Source organism: Eurytemora carolleeae, unplaced genomic scaffold (genome assembly GCF_000591075.1).
Source record: "Eurytemora carolleeae unplaced genomic scaffold, Eaff_2.0 scaffold288, whole genome shotgun sequence".
Lineage (NCBI taxonomy): Eukaryota > Metazoa > Arthropoda > Copepoda > Calanoida > Temoridae > Eurytemora > Eurytemora carolleeae.
The window spans coordinates 205625-227105 of NW_019396198.1; the positions used below are offsets into that span (position 1 = coordinate 205625).

The window sequence follows — 21481 nt, forward strand, 5'->3', positions numbered from 1 at the left end:
ACATAAACCTGCACATACAAACTGTTCTGCATCTCCTGAACATAAACCTGCACATTAACCTGTGCATATTAACCTGTACATAAACAATCTTTAAGTACTTGTACATTTGTAATTCGATAAAAAGATTGTTAACAATTAAAATTTAAATAAAAAGTCGTCTTCATAATATTTCTATAATCGGCTACCACTCTATGATACTTAAAACAATAACCAAAAAATTCGTATAGGCCTGGGATTTCCAAAATCTGGTCCGCCTTTTTTGTGCTGTCAATATTAACAGAGATATAAAAAATTTCGTTCAGATATAATTTTTTATTAAAAAAGATCAAAGTTAGCGAAATTATAATGAAATTTTTCATTAAACGGGTAATATTGAAAGCACAAAAAAGGCGGACCACATTTTGGAAATTTCAATACCATGGGTTGCTTATGATTATTAGCTCTAGAATTTTATTTCTAATATTGGGATTAAGAATAAAAAAAAAGCAAATTATTTCAAAGTTTAAAGACGACTTTTACGTCGTCTTGCTAATGTCATGTTTCAGGGGGACACCCTATATGTAAAATTTTGATGTTACTAAACTAAAATATATGGAAAAACTGTTGTTTTGGTTCGTTTTTTGCATATAAAAGTTTGGAAAACCTTAATAGTTTTTAAAAGCTAAGTTATGTCCCGTCACTACCTCCTATACCTGTATCTCCGTTTCCTACATCTCCATCTTCTCCTTTCTCCTCCATCTCTCCCATATTCTAAGATTACAGAATTATTTTATGGTTTAATAGATAATCATCATAAAAATATAATTTAAGTTGATTTTACAGTTTTAGTCGATTTTTTACAGTTTTGTTATAATCAACTGTATGCTATACAGTTATCAACTGTATGTTATACAGTTATCAACTGTATGTTATACAGTTATCAACTGTATGTGATACAGTTATCAACTGTATGTGATACAGTTATCAACTGTATGTTATACAGTTATCAACTGTATGTTATACAGTTATCAACTGTATGTTACACGAGGGGTGAAAGGCCAACAAAAATATTTTTTCGTCCGAGCCACTGACATTCTCCTTATTTTCTCGTCCGATCTACCTCGAAATCCTCGTCCTTTCAATTTTATTCTTTTAAACTGTCTAATCCTCCCAAATAAAACTATTTTTAAAGAATCGGGCCACGCATTAATGAAATATTGAATTTTTGTAAATCGGAAAAAAGTTTCAGTTTGAATTCAAGTTTTCCAATTTAATGTTTTTAAAAATGTTCGCCTTTTTACGCGCATTTTCAAATATTCCTGGTGAAGAATTCCGCAAATAATAGAACTTTATTTTTTTTGTTAATTATAGTGAAAACCATAGAAATTTTCCTGCAGGTGGTTCCATGGGGAAAATTATATGCAGAGTTGTGCGAAATATTTTTCGATTTGTTTTTATATCGAGAAGGTTAGCCATTACGGAGGTTGAAAAGATTTAAGTTTTACCCAAATAAAGTTTGACATCATTCTCATGGGTTTAAAGATTCCAACATGATGTAATCATTGCAATTCAGTCCATCCATATTTTATGCCCTACGTGGTCAGATTTTTAAAATAGAGTTTTATCTTCGAGAATTTGACACATAATAATCGAAGGACGAAGATTCTTAGGTGGCTCTAACGAGAAAATGGGGAGATTGTGGCTCGGATGAGAAGTTGTTGTGGCTGGCCTTCCTCCCCTCGTTAAATAATTATCAACTTTATTTAACAATTCAAAACAGAAGTAAAATAAACTCATACCTGTAGCTAGTTTTATTTAAGTGTGTAGACCGTTTGTAGTTCAGTGCTTGGGTTCCATTTTTATCTGTTAACTATATAGTGTACTTATACAATGTAACTTTATAGGAAACTGTGTACATATAACATATTAGACAACTTTACAATTGTACTGTGTATATCTTTGTACTGCTGAAACATTAAAGCTAGGCGTACTTTGTACTAGATTTATTTGTGTACTCATGGCTAAACTGTGGAAACTATGTGTACTTTCTTCTGGATATATCGGTGTACTCCTTAACTGTTGAAACTAGGTGTACTATAATGTTCTAGATATATCTGTGTACTCCTATACTGTTGAAGCTTAGTGTATTATGTACCAGATATACCCATTGTTGAAGCAAGGTGTCCTGAGTACTATGTATATCTGTGTACTACTAAACTGTTGAAGCAAGGTGCACTGTGTACTATTTATATCTGTGTACTACTAAACTGTTGAAGCAAGGTGTCCTGAGTACTATGTATATCTGTGTACTACTTAACTGTTGAAGCTAGGTGTACTGTGTACTATCAATATCTGTGTACTACTAAACTGTTGAAGATAGGTGTACTGTGTACTATGTATAACTGAGTACTACTAAACTGTTGAAGATAGGTGTACTGTGCACTTTGTATATCAGTGTACTCCTAAACTGTTGAAGCTAGGTTTACTGTGTACTATGTATATCAGTGTACTCCTGAACTGTTGAAGCTAGGATACCGAGTGACTAAAAATAGATGTGTGCCCAGCTGTCATCTTGACTTTCACACATATACAGTATACACTACACTCGCATATATATACATTACATGCATATTCAATCCAAATTATATATATATTATATAGGAAGAGGTGCATGTTGGGTAAATTGCTAAGTGGATGGGGGTGTGAAGTAAATAATTTGGATCATTTTTTTAATGTAATTTTTTACCATTTTCCCCAGATTTGGACCTACAAATTTTCCTTATTCAATTTAAAATAAAAGATGAAGTTCAAAAATATGTTCAACTATATATATAAATACAGTTCGAATTTTAATATTCTCTTTTTGTACATATTAGAGTTCTTTGGAATTCTGAATAAAGGAGTTGAGTTTTTGCCACACACTCTGATTTTCTAATCTCTATATCTTTGTAACCCAATGATAAATGTTATGTTTTAGTTAAGAATTTAGACTGAAAACCCGCTATTTCATTGAAAACTCTAAAAATAAGATTTTTCAACACGCTACTCTGACGAACTTAAGGATTTTGGTTGCTGCTGGAGCCCTTAAATCTTTTCTGTATAGCTGTTAGAATCTATTTATATATTTAGATTATCCCGATACCCCAGTGATTTCTTGCGCTTTTACTATAAAATATAAGTTTTTCTTCCGAAATACTCGTTGTAACAAAGACGACATCTAAATATAATGCGGGATTACAGGATCAATTCAATGATAAATATATGAACGGGAAATTGAAATCATTATAAAAAATTGCTAGCTGCATCGTCATACACTTTTAGTAAATGAAAAGATTATCAGAATATATTCATTTTGCCCATTCTCAACATGAAACACAAGACAAATGCATTTTAAGAGGAGTATTGAACAAAAATAGTCAACCACTCCATGACCCCCTAAAATACTTCCACCGTGGGGGAGGGGTCCCATGAGATATGTCAAAATTTATTAGTAAAATCAATACACTTTAATAATTGAGATATTATAAATAGCATTAATATTTAAAAAGAAAACAATATATTGAATGTCAATACTAAAAAAAGATATTTGTTCTGAGGTCAGATTTAATGAATATCTTGAATTGGTTAAACTAGGTCCACTTGGCTGATTGAAGTGTGCTGACTTCTTAAATGCACTAATTCCACTGTGATCTTTTCAGGCTGCATTTGTTGCATAAAAATACTGGGTCGACTCTACCGTGGTTAGTCAAACTGGACGGTACGACTGAATGCGTCTACAGTACGTGTTGTACCGGCATGTCACACTCTTGTCTTTATATAGCCACCCCCCCCCCCAACATTTCTGGTTACGGTAGGCGATTATATCAATATAATGAAGACGACTTTTGTATTTAAGTTTCAATTGTTAATAAGCTTTTTTCGCATTACAAGTTTACAAGTAATTAAAGAGAAGCTTTTAATTTACAGCTTCTCTTTGTTTCCAAGTTTGTGTGTAGTTTTTTATTATATTGATATAATCGTCTACCACCGCGATAATACTCCCTACAGTTAGGGTTGGGTTAAGTTCCGTTTCTATGAAAAATTGCATCAATCTTCAAGATTGGGTCCACATAATTATAGGTTTCACGCAACGCCTTGGCCTTTGGTTTTCACTTATACTTTTATGTAGCCTTATATATGTCAATTTTTGAACTCTTAAGCAATTGTTTTTGGCTTTAGTTTTTAAGAAGTAATTGGCAAAATTTTCATCAGTTTTTTCGTTTGAAACCGTAAGCTGTGCGTAATAGGGCTCGGCAATTGGTTCCTTTAACTAATCGGTTAGTATTGGCTAAAAATTAACAAAAACGTGAGAGGACTGTTCTTTTTGTTAATTTGAATAACTATTAACGAACATTATTTCTAAATTAAAAGTTCTAACTTGCCCATCTCTACTTACAGACTATAGAGCCAAAAACTTAAGATATGAAAACCAGTTTTGAAACCCGTGTTTCACGAATGAGGTTAGGCAGTTTTGTTATTTAGTTTCTTCATATTTTTTTTTTGAATCTTTTAAATAGAAGTCTACAAAATGCTAAGCCCCCAAAAAGGACACTCGGAAGTTTTGTTCAATGATATTCTATTAAATTTCGGACTCAGTTCATCATGTTAAACATTCAGTGTACACATGTGTTATCAGTATTCAAGCATACTAGTTGTGAGACATATTATGTTTTCACATTTTTAGATTTTAACTTCAATGTTTCGTAAAAATTGTTTTAAAAATATAATTGTTTTTAGTAAAAAAATGTGTGATTTTGAGCAGTTCTGGAAGCACAGGTCATTCAAAATATTACAAATAAGAAAGAATGAAGCTTTTAAAAATAATCACTTTTCGTCGTAATAAAAATAACTAATACTTACATTTTGGAAAGGCAACTGAAGAAAAATCTAGTGAAAGATGGCATCCACAATAATCAAAATACGTAAATCCATTTAAGATGTTTCTAGTAGACTTGACATCCACATTTGTCCAAAGGTGTTAACTCATTCTTGTTTTTGGTAGACTTGACATTCAGTTTCACATTAATCAAATGGTATATGAACCCGTCCTTATTGTTTCTAGTAGACTTGACATCAACATTAATCAAATGGTATATGAACCCGTCCTTGTTGTTTCTAGTAGACTTGACATCAACATTAATCAAATGGTATATGAACCCGTCTTTGTTGTTTCTATAAGTAGACTTGAGATCAAATCACTGTAACCCCATTCTCTATATATTATAAACCTATTAGGTTCCCCACCAGGGAATCCGGCCCTTATAGTTCTAGTCCTCAAAGTATCTTTAACAATTTAAGAGAAAAACTGCTTTTAAAGTAAAAAAAAGATGCAACTGTTTCCAAAAACTTTCTTCTATATTCCAAACTATGATATTTTCAAATTTAGTAAAAAGATTGTATGTGTTGGACGAAATTATGAGATGCATGTGAAAGAACTAGGTACGAATTCTTTTTATCAATTTTATATTTTTTAAAAATCCGTTAGGTAGATTCATTTTCTTAAGGGAACGATGTACCAAGTGTACCTGTTTTCTTTTTGAAACCCACCACAGCTTATATAACAAGGTTAAAAGCAAAATTAAAATACTAATTGATTTGAAAGAATTTAATAAAAAAGCTGAAATGTATTTTTCTATAGAATTTATTTCTCAGGACTGAATCTTTTTAAATTAATTTGAGGAATTCTTTAATTTTTTAATAATTTTAGGAATTTGTGAAGACAATGATAGGCTTAAATTTTAATGTTTGAATTAATTTATAAAGATATTTAGAAAATTATGATTTTCAATTTTATTTTCCTAAATTGTTTTCAGGGATGAAAAGATAATTACGCCTCCTGGGTGTGTAGATCTTCAACATGAGGTTTGTATCCCTGTCTCCCTGCCCCCAATTTATCCCTGTCCCCACTGTATCCCTGCCCCCTTGTATCCCTGTCCCCACTGTATCCCTGCCCCCTTGTATCCCTGTCCCCACTGTATCCCTGCCCCCTTGTATCCCTGTCCCCACTGTATCCCTGCCCCCTTGTATCCCTGTCCCCACTGTCTCCCTGCCCCCTTGTATCCCTGTCCCCCTGTCTCCCTGCCCCCTTGAATCCCTGTCCCCAGGTCTCCCTGCCCCCTTGAATCCCTGTTCCCCCTGTCTCCCTGCCCCCAATTGTATCCCTATCCCCACTGTATCCCTATCCCCACTGTATCCCTGCCCCCTTGTTTTCTGTTCAACACCCTTTATGGTGAGGTAGAACTAGAGCTGATGATCAGCAATATTCAGGCTGAACCAGGACTAATAATCAGCTAGGTTTAAGGTTGAATTAGAACTAATAATCAGCTATGTTTAGGTTGTACTAGAACTAATAATCAGCAATGTTAAGGTTGAAAATAGGACTACTAATCAGCTATGTTAAGATTGAAAATAGGACTAATAATCAGCTATCTTAAGGTTGAAAATAGGACTATTAATCAGATGTGTTAGGCTTGAAAATAGGACTAATAATCAGCTATGTAAAGGTTGAGTTAGAACTAATAATCAGCTATGTTAGGGTTGAGTTAGAACTAATAATCAGCTATGTTAAAGTTGAACTAGGACTAAAATCAGCTATGTGAAGATTGGACTAGGACAAACAATCAGCTATGTTTAGGTTGAACTAGGACTTATAATCAGCAAAACAGGGAAGAACATTGCCGAAGATAAAGCTATGGATTGGATTCAGGAAGATTTCGAGGATTTTTAATATTTTTGGCTGATTGATGGTTATAAGGCACACCTAGAATTCTTAGCAAAATTCTTTATTGCGCTAATTTTTACAAACCCTGCTTATTGGTAAATCTGAATCTTTTCAACTTAAAAACATACACAATTTACATTTTTATTTTTAATAAAATTTTACATTTTTTGTAAACTCTGATTGATCCTGAATTAAATGTTTGAACAGGGTTACACATTGGCTTTAGATATGACCGCCAGGTAAAAATAAATTACTTTAAACGTGTTTTCATAAAGAATTTTTGAATAATATGTTCAAAGTTTACTTGAATCTTAAAAATAACTAAAATATCGAAAAAATAAATATTGGGACAGTTTATTTCAAGTACCTACTTTAAAGGGACTGTAAAGGAAAAAAGAAAGGGTGTATAGGCTGAAACCTTAGAATCTCAGGAGTTGAACAATAACTATAAGACCTCTATCTGATGTTCCTGTCTTGAGAAATTGACATAGAACTGTGTCAAAATTAACCCAAAACGCAAAATATACGTCCGCATCACGTAACCATAACTCCCCCCATGATACAGACGGAGACATGTGACAATAATGCTGCACTGCAATTTGTTGGAGTTCTGGTGACATTTTCCAGACGCATAAAAATCAATTATATCATTATTATTAAATTCAAATAATAATATGAGCAAACTTGAGTTTCTCAGGCTCCTCTAGGATATCGTTGTTTTCAGATTGGTTGCGTATTTGTTGAATATGATCTGTTTAATACTACGAATCTTATACAAAATCTTATATATATACGTTTGGTATAAATTTGACACAATTTTATATGAATTTCTCGAGACAGGAACATCAGATAGAAGTTTTATATGTCTCAATCAACTCCTGAGATTCTAAGGTTTAAGCCTATCCCTCTTTTAATTTTTCCTTTACAGTCCCCTTAAGCTGCGAGAGCGAACAGTAAATATACATTCATTCGGATTCGTTTCTTTTCATAGACATAGCATGGTTCACCCAATAATAAGTCTGTTTAGTAAAATCTAAAAAACGAGTGAAAGATTTAAAGTTCGTATTTGTTCCTTAAAGGGACTATGAATAGATTTAAATTCAACTGACGCACCAATTACAAAGTGTCAGGTCCGATTCACATCTGTAACCTAAAAATGTTTGTCTGATCAAGAATGAGATATCCATTATCTCATCTTTGAAAATTGATTATTTTCTCAATACGGTGATTTGCACATTTCTTCTTCAGAAACAACTGACAGGAACATCAGAATGACTCGACAATTTTTGTTGTTCTCGCTGAAAATAAAATATATATTTCAAAAATCTATTTAAGAGATGAGCAGAGGAAAGCAAAAAATGCAGGAGTTCCGTGGACCTTAGCTAAAGTATTAACTATACGATAATATTAATAATAATGATACTAATAACAGTAAAAATATTAATCATGATAATATGCATACAAATAATCATGGAAATTATAATAATGATAATACGAATATTGAAAATATTGATAATAAAAAATTAAGATGTTTGATACGAGCTGTCCAGTTGGCGAATTCATTAGCAAAGATAAAATATCAGATCCTCATGCCCTTGGTACTTAGCTTTTTTCAGTTTTATAATAACAATAATAATAATAATATAATATTAATAAGTTGTCTAAAATTTAGTCAAAAAAATAAGTTTATTTTATTTCTTGATATATCATGAAACTTTAACGTTGTTGAAACTTCAATATTTTTGTTCTAATATTGATTGAACATAAACAAAATTGAAATTTCTATATTTTTGTTCTAATATTAGATTTATCACAAACAAAGTAAACCTCTTATTTGTGTTCAGATATTTGATTGAACATAAACAAAATTAAAACTTCTATATTTTTGATCTAATATTTAATTGAACATAAACAAAGTCAATACTTCTTTATTTTTGTTCTAATATTTGATTGAACAATGAACATGAACCTGAACAATGTAAACTTCTATACTTTTGTTCTAATATTTGATTGAATAATGAACATGAACATGAACAAAGTAAACTTCTATACTTTTGTTCTAATATTTGATTGAATAATGAACATGAACATGAACAAAATAAACTTATATACTTTTTTTCTAATATTTGATTGATCATTAACAAAGTTAAAACTTCTATATGTTTGGTTAGATATTTGGTTATCCGTGAACGGAGTTAAAAGACAAAGATCAAATACCAAATATTTCATTTTCAGGTAAAATAAAAAGTCATTAAAGGGATCGTTCATATATTTTCAGACATTTGTAAGGTACCAATTAGTAAGCAGTGGTTTATATAATAGTACATGCATTAGGCGTCAATTCACTTGGCGAACCTCGAAATCGTTGTGTTCTGCAACGATTATTTTTGTTCGATACTGATTTGAGAATAATCTTTTTTTCTGAACGTTAACTGAGTTTTCCCCCCTAATTAAAGCACAAAATACTTTTAATCTCCAGGATTCCTCAGATTCTTTCCTACGTTTCTCAATTCATTACTCTTGAACCAGGTCAGTATTAAACCAAGGTTTTTGTCTTATTTATTAATTATAAATATATAAAGTTTATATTTGTGAAATCTGGGATATATTTAGTAGAAAATATATATATATATATATATATATAATTGTGCTTAAATATCAAATAAGAGAGAAAATTTGTTAAAATAAAAATCTTAAGCTCCACATTTTCGATGATTCTGAAATGGGAGGTTACTTGAAATTTTAGGTGATTTGGTTCTGACCGGAACCCCTGAAGGAGTAGGGAGGGTTGTGTCAGGAGATATTATTCAGGTTTAAACATTAATATTCATTTACTTCAGCATATATAAGAATAACAACATTTTATATTCATTTAAACTCACTATACAGAGGGAGAAGGTCATGACAAATTACTTGTATGGTTTTGTGACCTCGTATTTTCTCCATGTATGAGAAAGCAAATTTTCATAGATTGCACAATCAAAATTCAAAAACTATTTTATTCTTCTTGATTACGCCTAAGAAAGAGGAGCTATGATTAAAACTTATATAATTTCAATCTATCACGATTTGAACTGAGTTTTTGACACAAATTCTGATTTTATAATCCGTATCTCTGCAACCCGCGATGTCGCAGCCCTTTTTAAACCATATATCAAATAGTTTAAGCAAGAAATATCAAATGCATTGAATCATCAGGTTGCTAGACAAATGGATTATAAAATTTAAGTTTGTGGCAAAAAAAACTCAGTTTCTTTACCCTTAATTTGACTAAAATATTACTTAAATAAACTGGTTTTCGAAATCTTTTGTTTTCAGGCTGGCCTGGTCCAGATGGGAGAAGAGATTACAAAAATAGAATTTCACGTCAAATAATAATATTTGGGATTATTGTCAGTATATATTTGTTAATTAATAATAGGAATAGTTTATTTTTAGTTGTTTTGTTGTCTAAATCTTTTAATGTGAATAAATTTAGAATAAATCGGTGTTGGGAAATTTCACAGAAAAATAAAATTCATAGATGGGACATTCATAGAAAAATAAATTCATAGATAGGACATTTCATAGAATATTTAAGATTCTTTTTTTTTAAATTTTATTTTTTAACAATATGTATAAAATAAATAAATGATGGTCAAAGCAATTTAATAGGGTGCTCACACATCTGCACACACGCACCCCGTCTACTAATTTTACTTTTATCTGTTGTGTAAAAAAGGAGAAAACGGTTGAAAAAGTTGGATTGATCCACTCTAACCCTTAATAATTCAAATATGTTAAGCTTATGATCTGATACTATAAATACTGTAATATAAAATTACACAGCACAATTGCTGTGATGTTCCATGCTCTTTGGACTATTTAAAGTCATGACTATCAGTCCTCTTCCTATTATAGAGTTTTCTGGTTCTCACTGTACAATACAAATTCCGGATTCGATTTAGATCATTCGAATAAATTAAAAATATAATCCTAATTTTAATTTTTATATGATGCGATTATATTTTTAATATCTAAGACGAGATTTGCATATTTTCATTTATTCAAAAATCCAGCTCCAGCCTTAAAAATAAGTTGTCAACGAAGAATAAGAGAAGAAATGTAATGCTATGTCAAATGCATTCAAATTAACCGAATCAAATCCAGAATTTATTTATAATAATTTTCAAAGAAAATTTTTTTTTATTTTGATTGAATTATTTACGGTTTGAGTGAAATAATGCAACTATTTGAATTTACATGGAGTCTTCGCTTAGCTTTACATTGCTATAAAAAGTTGGATCAGTTTTCAAGATCGACATTGAAGTGTCACAACACACACCTTACCCTTTTTACCTCAATAACTCCCTTATACTTTATTAAGCCTCAAACATGGACATTTTAGAACTCTAAAACACTCGTTTTTAACTTCATTTTACAATTAAGTAATTGGCAAAATTCCAATCTATTTGTGCGTGAGCGCTTGCAAACTTTGAATAACTGAACTATAACACGTTACAGAACTACAGATAATTATTTGAATCGACTGTAGGTTTTCAGCGACCTAGCTCAAATTTAGTAAACACTTTCTCTATACGTTGTAAAACATTAACAAGAAAAAGTTGCGGATTTAATAAAACAAAATTTCGTAGATTTTCAACATTTAATGAAAATCGAATTTTGTTGGAGGCAATTTTTTGAAATTTTGATCATTCATAAACCTTCCCTGGGGTCCTGTGAGGTCCCGCAGAAAATATGGACCCATTCGGTTCAGCCGTTTTAACGTTTATTGGACACAAACGGACAACCACCCCAACAGGCAAGCAAAGTATATGTAAATATAGATTTTGTCCCGGGTCAGTTCACATTTCTGGAGTGTGCCACATTAATCCAAAATGTGCATGCACATTGTCCACCCCCAAACATACATGATCGGAATATGTAACTTGTTTGCTTCTGCTAAAATATTAGTAATAGCCCAATTACAACAGAAGTCCGAACTTGTATTAGGTGACTTTCGGGATCAAGCATTGATCTCCATTTTATATGCAGATCTACAGATCAAGCATTGATCTCCATCTTATATACAGATCTACAGATCAAGCATTGATCTCTATTTTATATGCAGATCTACAGATCAAGCATTAATCTCCATCTTATATGCAGATCTACAGATCAAGCATTGATCTCCATCTTATATGTATTGCAGATCTACAGATCAAGCATTGATCTCCATATTATATGTATAGCAGATCTACAAATTAATTGAATTTATTTTCGACATCCTCGTGAAGGAATAAGTTGAATTGAGAAATCAAGCATATACAGGGTTGCCCTCAGTGACAACTGTACTTAATTTATACTGTCTATGTACATATATTTATTTTATATTTATTTTATTTTTATGATATATTTCCCAGAAGACTATACTTAAGGCAGAGGACTAAACTTGGTATTGTCAATTTAAAATTTTTTAAGTCGTCTTCACAGTCTCATCCCATATGGTTAACCCTGTAGCCTTAAATGTATTAGTGCCCACATTGGTTTTACTGTTTGATTTCCTCAAATTAAAAATTATGTTTTTTACTAAATAAAAACATCAAATAGATTTTTATCGAAACTTCTGCTGAAATGAACCCGGGAATGCATGACAGGCTATTAGAGAATTGATTTAGAGAAAATAAAATAATTTTCAAGAAAACTTTTCTATAACATGATGTTCCAGGGCCCAAAAGGTTATATAGCACTAATGTGTGAAGTACACCTGCAGTATAGAAAAAGTACAACAAATGGCCGTTTTTCACTTTTTTCTAGTAAATTCCACTCTAATATATTCTATTCTCTTTGGATTTGACGCTTAAATAGATAAAGTTTTAATCGTCTTAACATTTTGTGTTTCATATTTTAAAAGTTTACACAATGTGTTATTGTGTAAACTCATCACCCTCAACTCAGCTTTCAGTGTGTACTCCAGCGATTTCCAGTACTCTGACCAAATAAATAGTGGGGTTTAGTGGAGAGTGTCATTGACTCTTTTATCAGATCACAACATATGAAAAATACACTGATTTGGAGAATTTAAAGCTTTTTAAAAATGCGTTTAAAAATCCGGCAGTGCGGTAATACTAGGCAACCAAATAAAATATTAGGTCGGTTTTGTTTTTTAGACTAAATGTTGTTCTTAAATCATTTAGTAAGAATTTTTTCATAGAAACAATTGACTATCGTATAGGTTTAAAACAAATCATATTATCATAACATATTTTAAACATGAATCAATCTTAGGCCAAAATCACAATTTCTATAATCTTTATATATTTATTTATATTGCTTCTTGCATACTCCTGGTGAATATCTATATTTTGCTCCTGGCCTGGAGTATCAAATTAACATTTTAAAGAAACCATCACTGTCTAGTGTCTAGTGACCCTCCATACATACTCAAAAGACTACATTACCCTTTAAACCTTTTTTTTACCAATAATGAGAAGACTTCGTCGCTTTTAGTGTTTAATTCTAACAATTCCCGAAATTGTTTCTAGAGCAGAAATCCTAAAAATATGCGGATCCAATGCATGTGGCAAAATTTCAATCAAAATGTCGAAAAGAACTTTTTTTCTTCAAACAAACATTTTAGTGTTAACCTTCTTACTCATCTGCAGGGCAAATTTCATTAACAAAATAAAATTTGGACTAGTTTTTATGTATGCGCAGTCTTTTCATCATCTTACTACATACCAACCTGATAATCAAACCTAACCCAGGATGAAAATTGTGTATTATTTTTATTTTTTATTTATGTATGTATGTGTAATATTTTTATGTAATTATGAATGTATGCTTACATACCATGGTGCACAGGTCGATTTTGAAACCAAACCTTGCAAGGACTATTTCTATGGGCCCTAGTCATGGGTCTATATTATACTTGCGTCTAACTATTTTCAGAGCTTTGTAAAGAAAAATAAATCAATACTTAACAAAATAGAAAACTGAATGCAATTGAGGAAGAAATAGTTTTTAAAAAAGAATGAAAAATAGATTTACAAAAATGTCAATATGGGTTTCAACACATTTATTTAAAGCCGCTGAATCGCTTTAACCTTTTTTATACATTATACGGACCAAATTTTTAATGCTGAAAAAAGAACACTTGTGTGTCTCTATTTTCTTTAATTTTTAAGCTTTTATTTATCTATCTATCTATCTATCTATCTATCTATCTATCTATCTATCTATCTATCTATCTATCTTTCTATCTATCTATCTATCTATATCTATCTATCTATCTATCTATCTATCTATCTATCTATATCTATCTATCTATCTTTCTATCTATCTATCTATCTATCTATCTATCTATCTATCTATCTATCTATATCTATCTATCTATCTATCTATCTATCTATCTATCTATATCTATCTATCTATCTATCTATCTATCTATCTATCTATCTATCTATCTATCTATCTATCTATCTATCTATCTATCTATCTATCTATCTGTCTACCTACCTACCTGGCTGAGTAAAGGAAAGTATGGGAAAGTATATACTAAAGTAATTATTGGAAAAACCTTTCTCAAGTTTTGTTAATAAATTCCAAACCTTATCACAGTATAAACAATAATGCACTCCGCTAAACAGGAGGAGAAGGCCTAGTTTTTGTGACATTGTTGATATGTGGCTTCTCTAGTTTTGATTTCATGCACAAAAGTATGATAAAAGCTAAGAAATTGAGTCATTACCACAAACTCTGATTTTCTAATCCTTATATTTGAGCAACCCAATTTGTCGTAGAACTTTGAGATTTCAAACAATTATTTCTGAAAAATCAAATAATCCAAGTTTGAAATATCATAGGTTTATATCAGGTTGCAAAGATATAGAGACTAGCAAATTCGAGTTTGTTTTAAAGACTTAATTCCTCTGTTTGGTTAATTACTATAGATTCAAAATGGAATAAGAGTAGTTCTAATTGAAGTGATTAGCTTGAAATTTACTTTAGTAATTAAGAACTATATTGCAGTGAGGCGTCTACAAGTATTTAAACAAATTTTAATAGAATTATTGTCTTTGCTAAATTACATAATTTTTAGTTAAAAAGAAATTTTTTAACACGAACTTTCTGTAACTTGGCGTAACAACGGATTATTAATCTGAAGTTTCTCTGACGAACTGTACACTGTACAGTACGAACTGTACACTGTACAGTACGGACAATTTATCTATTATTTCACGAAGTAAACGATTTATTATTAGCGATTTTAAACATGGTTGCTCCTTATTATTGATCTGATAAAGGTTTCAAGGGTAATATTGAGAATTGGCATTGACTTCTGTCTATGAAGGGTCAATAAAAATTACTCTTACAGATTTGACAGGTTGAAGATCCTGGCTTAAAGAAGGTAGGGTTCCTTTGAAAAGAGTAGAACATTAAAGTAAAATTATTAACTGCTTTAATTCTATTTCTATTTTATAAATATCTATATTTAAAAAAGATTTTCTTTCCAGAAATAGTAAAATGAAGAAAGAAAAGAAAGAAGTGAAACGTGGTCTTGTGGAATCAGCATCTGCAAGGTTTTATTTCATATTATTTAACATTTTATTAATGAAATATATCAACTTTAAGGTTACTAGGCTTTTAGGGCGCTCCGCGCCCATCTTCTATTTAAATTGTGAACATGTTCTTTTTGTTTACATTTAAAAAAAAAGAAGAAAAAAATATTGCGGATTTTTAAAAAAAAAATCGCGGATTTTCAAGAATTTAAATTTTTTACAAAATTAAAAACCTTTAAATCACATTTTTTTAATTTTTATCATTCATAAACCTTCCCTGTGGTCACGTGATGTCCCACAAAAAAATTGGGCCCGATTTGACGTTTATTGGATACAGCCGTTTTGACGTTTATTGGATACAGACAGACAGACAGACAAACAAACAGACAAGCCAAATTTATATATAGATTAAAGAAAGTAATTGTTTATTGGGTACGACTTATACATTTACTTCGGCTTAACAGAAATTAGATGACCTGAGGCCGAATTTAAAGAATTTGACCCACGGCTTAAATTTGAGAAGCCGTGGCTCAAAAAAGGTTGGTTCCACTAAAAATTGTGTTTGATTTTTCAAGATTTAAGTCGGCGCTCAATTGAACTACAAATCTTACTTTTTAATTTTATTAAATCAAATTTAAAAATAAACATTGTTAAACCAGATACTGTATCTTTTATCTTACATTATCAAATCTAACTCTATCAAATAAAAAAAAACTTTAATAACTCTTGTTGTAAATTCCAAAATTATAAATATATGCAGAGGTCCGTGTCCAGAATGTGGAACACTGGCCCTGAATATCTGGAAGGTAAAAAAATAGTTTTTACGCCAAAAAAGATCAAATGCATAATGCGACTTTTCAAGCGAGCAAATTGGCGATTTCTGCAACGAAGATAGCAAAGAAAATGGTATTTCAACTTAATATTTTTACCACAAAAAGTTTTAAAAGTCAGATAAAGTGCACTGAGGGTAAAGTGACTCTCTACTTATATTATCAATGAAATCTCGGAAAGTTTTATCTGATTTAACTGTTGTTACTCTATTAAGCGATTTGCACATTTCTCCATCAGATGACCCTGGAGAAAAATTTCTGCATTAAATATTCCAGAGAAAATTGTTATATCAAACTCATTTCAACCTTGAAACCCGACAATATCTTCCACATTATTGACCAGAAAATTTTGTAAAGGGTACCGGTGTGAATAAGACATGCCTCTCTTATTTTAGATAGAACGTTACTTAAAATTAAAACGATAATTTAATATAACAATGCACATTAAATAAAAGCTCATTCCTTTTAAGATTCAAATTTGGCCTGATTTCAATAATATTTGTTGTCGAAAAAAAAGAAGGAAGCCGTGGAAACTAACACTTCATAAGTTTTTTTTAGCCTTAAATTAAACCCCTAAATGCCAAATTTCGGAGTGAACTTGTAGATACAGTAACAAGAATATCAAGGTTAAGGTCACTGAGTTGCAAAGATAGGGATTAGAGAATACATTAAGTGTTTAATTTCAGAAAGCGTAATTTTGATTAATTGACCCTCCATGTAAAACTGGAAATGCATGATTCATTACGCCGGTACCCTTGAAAATAATGTGGTAGATATTGTCGTTTTTCTAGGTTTAATAGTGTTTAATTGTGATAGTTACTTTATTGTTTTCTACAGTCGAAATGCGAAGAACGAACTTTTGAAAATAATCAATATTCCAAATTATAATTATGGATTTTTAAATGATACTTGATCAGCACCGTTGCGAATCGGGCAATTCCACCTTTGCATGGAGGGTCACTTGAATTTACGTTAACAGTCCCTTTAATCAATGAATAATTGATCAGGGTGGAGGATTTAATGTTTCCAGTCCTCAAGCTCAGAATACCTCACAAGAAAATTATATTAAGGTAATATTAACAACTAGCTGAAGTGACCGGCGTTGCCCGTAGAATTTTAGAAACGGCTGAAAAAATTGAATTAATAAAAAATCCGAATTTGAAGAAGAAAATCTAATTTTTCCTTTAAAAGATGTTAGCCAATTCAGTTCAGCCCTTGGACCATCTATAGCTTTTTTTACAATTTATTTCTAAATAAAAAATTTGTAAAAATTTTTTCAAAGAGCAGTGAATTTTTTTCTCTGACTGTAGTATGTGGCCTTGTCTACATCAATCTTTGCATTGCAACCGACAGAGTATAAACTGGTATCATATGCATAGTGCCCATCCTATCAGGATTCGAATTCAAGCTGTTTACAGAGTATCCGTCTCTATCCAGGGTTTACAGAGTTCCCGTCTCTATCCATCGTTTACAGAGTTCCCGTCTCTATCCAGGGTTTACAGAGTTTCTGTCTCTATCCAGGGTTTACAGAGTTGCCCTCTCTATCCGGAGTTTACAGAGTGAACGTCTCTATCCAGGGTTTACAGAGTTCCAGTCTCTATCCAGAGTTTACAGAGTTCCTGTCTCTATCCAGGGTTTACAGAATTCTAGTCTCAATCCAGGGTTTACAGAATTCTAGTCTCAATCCAGGGTTTACAGAGTTCCCATCTCTATCCAGGGTTTACAGAGTTTCCGTCTTGATCCAGGGTTTACAGAGTTTCCGTCTTGATCCAGGGTTTACAGAGTTCCTGTCTCTATCCAGGGTTTACAGAGTTTCCATCTCTATCCAGGGTTTACAGAGTTCCCATCTCTATCCAGGGTTTACAGAGTTCCCATCTCTATCCAGGGTTTACAGAGTTCCCATCTCTATCCAGGGTTTACAGAGTTCCCGTCTCTATCCAGGGTTTACAGAGTTCCTGTCTCTATCCAGGGTTTACAGAGTTCCCATCTCTATCCAGGGTTTACAGAGTTCCCGTCTCTATCCAGGGTTTACAGAGTTCCCGTCTCTATCCAGGGTTTACAGAGTTCCCGTCTATATCCAGGGTTTACAGAGTTCCTGTCTCTATCCAGGGTTTACAGAGTTCCCATCTCTAGCCAGGGTTTACAGAGTTCCCGTCTCTAACCAGGGTTTACAGAGTTCCCATCTCTATCCAGGGTTTACAGAGTTACCGTCTCTAACCAGGGTTTACAGAGTTCCCATCTCTATCCAGGGCTTACAGAGTTCCTGTCTCTTTACCTTGTTTCTGGCAAGAGGAAGGGGATAAGAAGGATAGAGAAACCCCTCCTTTTCAGCACTATCATTTTTTCCAAGTAGGGTGTATACTGCCATGTCATTCCACACACAGGATTCTGTTTAGCCACAAGAAACTGGAGAGAGTTGTGTAAGAACCTGACTGTTCTGAGCTCCCTTGATGCTTACACATCAATCAAAAAAATTAACGTCTTTCAGACGAGTTCAGATACTTAATAACAGCTAACCAGGCTTGTTATTAAGGAGTATATAAGTCAGTAGCAAATTCTGGATCTAACTAGGTAAAAACGTCCATTCTTCAGGTTAATACAGCATACTAGTTTGCCATTTTCTCTCTCTCCTCCTGTATCTCTGAAAATTTTTAGAAGCGCCGAGAAGAACCCAGTTGTTGCTTTTCTGAAAGATGAATGAACAGTGTACACTGTGGCCAGTGGCTAAACATATACAAAATATACTTTACAAATATTTATTTTTGTTAATATTATATAGATAATCAGAAAAAAAATACGGACCAAGAAATAAAAGTGATAAAACTTTTAATATCAAAATTGATTCCAATAATAAAAATTGACTTGTCACTTTGAGACGTTCCATGATAAATAGTCAAATTTTGAAGCAGCAATAGATGGTAAAGATAAACGAATAAAAAAGTTTGAAAAAGAAACCTATTTCTTTAGATTAAGAATTCACTTGATACCTTCTCATTGTGTTTTGTTATTTTGAACCTTTGATTAAAGTAACCTTGAAACTTTTTTATCATAAAAAATTATAATATCGTCTTTTTTTATTTTATACTTTCTCGGTTATCATGTTTTTTAAAGACTTCAATATTTTATGCTTCTTCGGTCTGTTTAATTTTTATGAGAAAAAAATAAAATGAGTTTTTGCCACAAACTTAATTTTTTTAATCCTTACATCTTTGCAACCCGATATTGTAGACCTGTGATATTTCAAACTATGACTTATAGTTAAAAAAGTTTAAGTTGTAAAGGTCTGAAAATTTAAGTTTGTGGAAAAAAAACTAAATTCCGTTGAATAAGATTGTTTTTTTGAAAGTCATAGATTTAACCACTTTCCCCCACATCATATTTGAACTTTTATTCAAGACCCTGATATTGGTCTCAATATAATGCCACCATTTTATCAAATTTAAAACTAAACACAATTTGAAAATTTAAGCCAAACGTACTTGATTTATAATGTTTAGAGTCTGCAGCAGCAGATCAAAATTCTTGAATTGGAAATCATATTTTTGAAAAATCAAATTTCAGGTAATTTTTTTAGCAAAAACCTTTGTTTGTCAAAATAATATTTCTCAATTAAATGTATCTGTTTGGATTTAATATAATTACTTTCAAGAATAACAACGGGGTTTAGAAAACTGTTGGATGAATCTTCCTTTTTATTTCAGAAAGGAGTTAAGTTGAGTTTTGGCCACAAACTCTGATTTTCAAATCTTTAATTTTTTGCAACCCAATGTTGTAGACCTTAGATATTTCAAACTGTGTTAGATCAAATAATATAAATTTGAAGATCAAAGGTTGCAAAGATATAGAAATTAAAAAATTAGAGTGTGTGGCAACAACTCAATTCCTTTTACTAAGGGTGTATAGTACTATAGTTATGCATTATGCAATATTTGAATACAGACATTCTGAAGTCTCTTTTGTGTGGGTAACCCTATTTTAAAGATTTAGCTTCCCGTTTTCTTCGCAGGCGACAGTTGTCAGATATAAAATAAAGAAACTAAAATTCATGATGAATTTTTGTTTTACACGTAAACATTTGAAATTTATTAACATATTTTAAAGCTATGAAGTATTTAAAAAGGAAGTTAAAATTTGAGAACAGCATCTGCGGGATATCTAGCAAAATCTCACTTGGACATAACTTAGTATTCAGAAGAAAATTGGAGACAATTATTTAAATCTTATTCTAAATGCTGAAAAAATATTCTCCAAATCTAACAAAAAATGTTGTGCTTTCGGTCATTGATATTGAGATTAAATGTTAGAGCCCTACTCAAGGGTGTATACAGAAATCAATCTAGGAGGGGGGGGGGGGGCAAAATAAGCGAACTGCAAAAAAATTTGTTTGCCCCCGCCCCACTAGAAGCTTCTAGGGGAAAGCAGCATTTAAGCTGTAAATTCAAAACATTTGGATATCAGGCATAATTATAAGTATAAGATACTTTAAAGATATACATACAGTCCAATTAAATTACGCTGCAAATACTACATTATTTCTTCTTCAAACAATACTAGCAGAAACAACATGTTTTTAAAAATCTTCATTTTATTTAATCTTCTGTTAGTATTTAAACTTTAGATAGTAGAAGAAATTTTTTTAAATGAACACCTAGGGGGGGGTTGCTCCCCTCAAACCCCCAATTCAGAACAGCAAACAAAGGAATTGAGTCTTTGCAACAAATCCCAATTTTCAACTTCCTATATATCTACAACCAAACTACGTAAACCTTAGATATTTCAAACTTTGATGGTTTGATATAACAGAAGTCATAGTTTGAAATATCTAAGGTCTACAACACATTTCAAACTTTGATTGTTTGATATAACAGAAGTCATAGTTTGAAATATCTAAGGTCTACAACATTGGGTTGTTAAGATATAGGAATTTTTAAAAACCAGAGTTTGTGGCAAAGACTCAATTCCTTTGTTTATGTTCTTCACTCTTCAGTTTAAGATTTGAAAAGTGTGATAGCTCTGAGTTCTAGTGGGAGGCACTGCCCTTGGCCCTACTTGATTTTTTTTCAGGAGAAGGTGGGAGAGATGGGAACCAAGAGATTGTCCCTAGAGAGGACGTACAACAGGAGATTGTTTACAAACATGATGAGGAGGATAGAACAAACAAGGATATCATTAATAAACTCAGATCTGAACTTCAAGCAGGTTTTTTTTAAATCTTTGTTTTTTCATTTGCACAACTACAGAATCAAATAAAATTTCCTAAGAATATTCGAAATTCATAAATAAACGTTGTTCAGTTGAAAACTGAGGAAGCAACAACTTTTCGTCAAAAATTTCATCAAAATTGAAAATTGCGAATTTTCTTATATTACAAT

The 21481-nt window shown here is 31.6% G+C and overlaps 1 protein-coding gene and 1 long non-coding RNA gene across 3 annotated transcripts; one reads left to right on the forward strand and one right to left on the reverse strand.

Annotated features, from left to right (window-relative positions):
• Positions 1–9: 9 nt before the first annotated feature.
• On the reverse strand, positions 10–1924 carry LOC111697906 (uncharacterized). The gene is made up of 3 exons (XR_002764403.1): positions 1779–1924; positions 693–750; positions 10–35 (listed from the first exon to the last, which is right to left on the reverse strand). It is a non-coding gene; the product is annotated as an uncharacterized LOC111697906 (long non-coding RNA).
• Positions 1925–4694: 2770 nt separating this feature from the next.
• On the forward strand, positions 4695–10227 carry LOC111697888 (acylpyruvase FAHD1, mitochondrial). 2 transcript variants are annotated; one of them, XM_023468023.1, is made up of 12 exons: positions 4695–4794; positions 5405–5457; positions 5523–5583; positions 5832–5880; positions 6653–6724; positions 6947–6978; positions 8075–8126; positions 8268–8337; positions 8911–8974; positions 9219–9268; positions 9486–9550; positions 10058–10227. In XM_023468023.1, the coding sequence occupies exons 1-12, from the start codon at positions 4715–4717 to the stop codon at positions 10112–10114; spliced, it is 705 nt and encodes a 234-aa protein (XP_023323791.1). In that variant the 5' UTR covers positions 4695–4714; the 3' UTR covers positions 10115–10227. The 2 variants fall into 2 exon arrangements, with proteins under 2 accessions (XP_023323791.1, XP_023323792.1); XM_023468024.1 differs by lacking the exon at positions 4695–4794 and adding an exon at positions 4806–4993.
• Positions 10228–21481: the final 11254 nt, after the last annotated feature.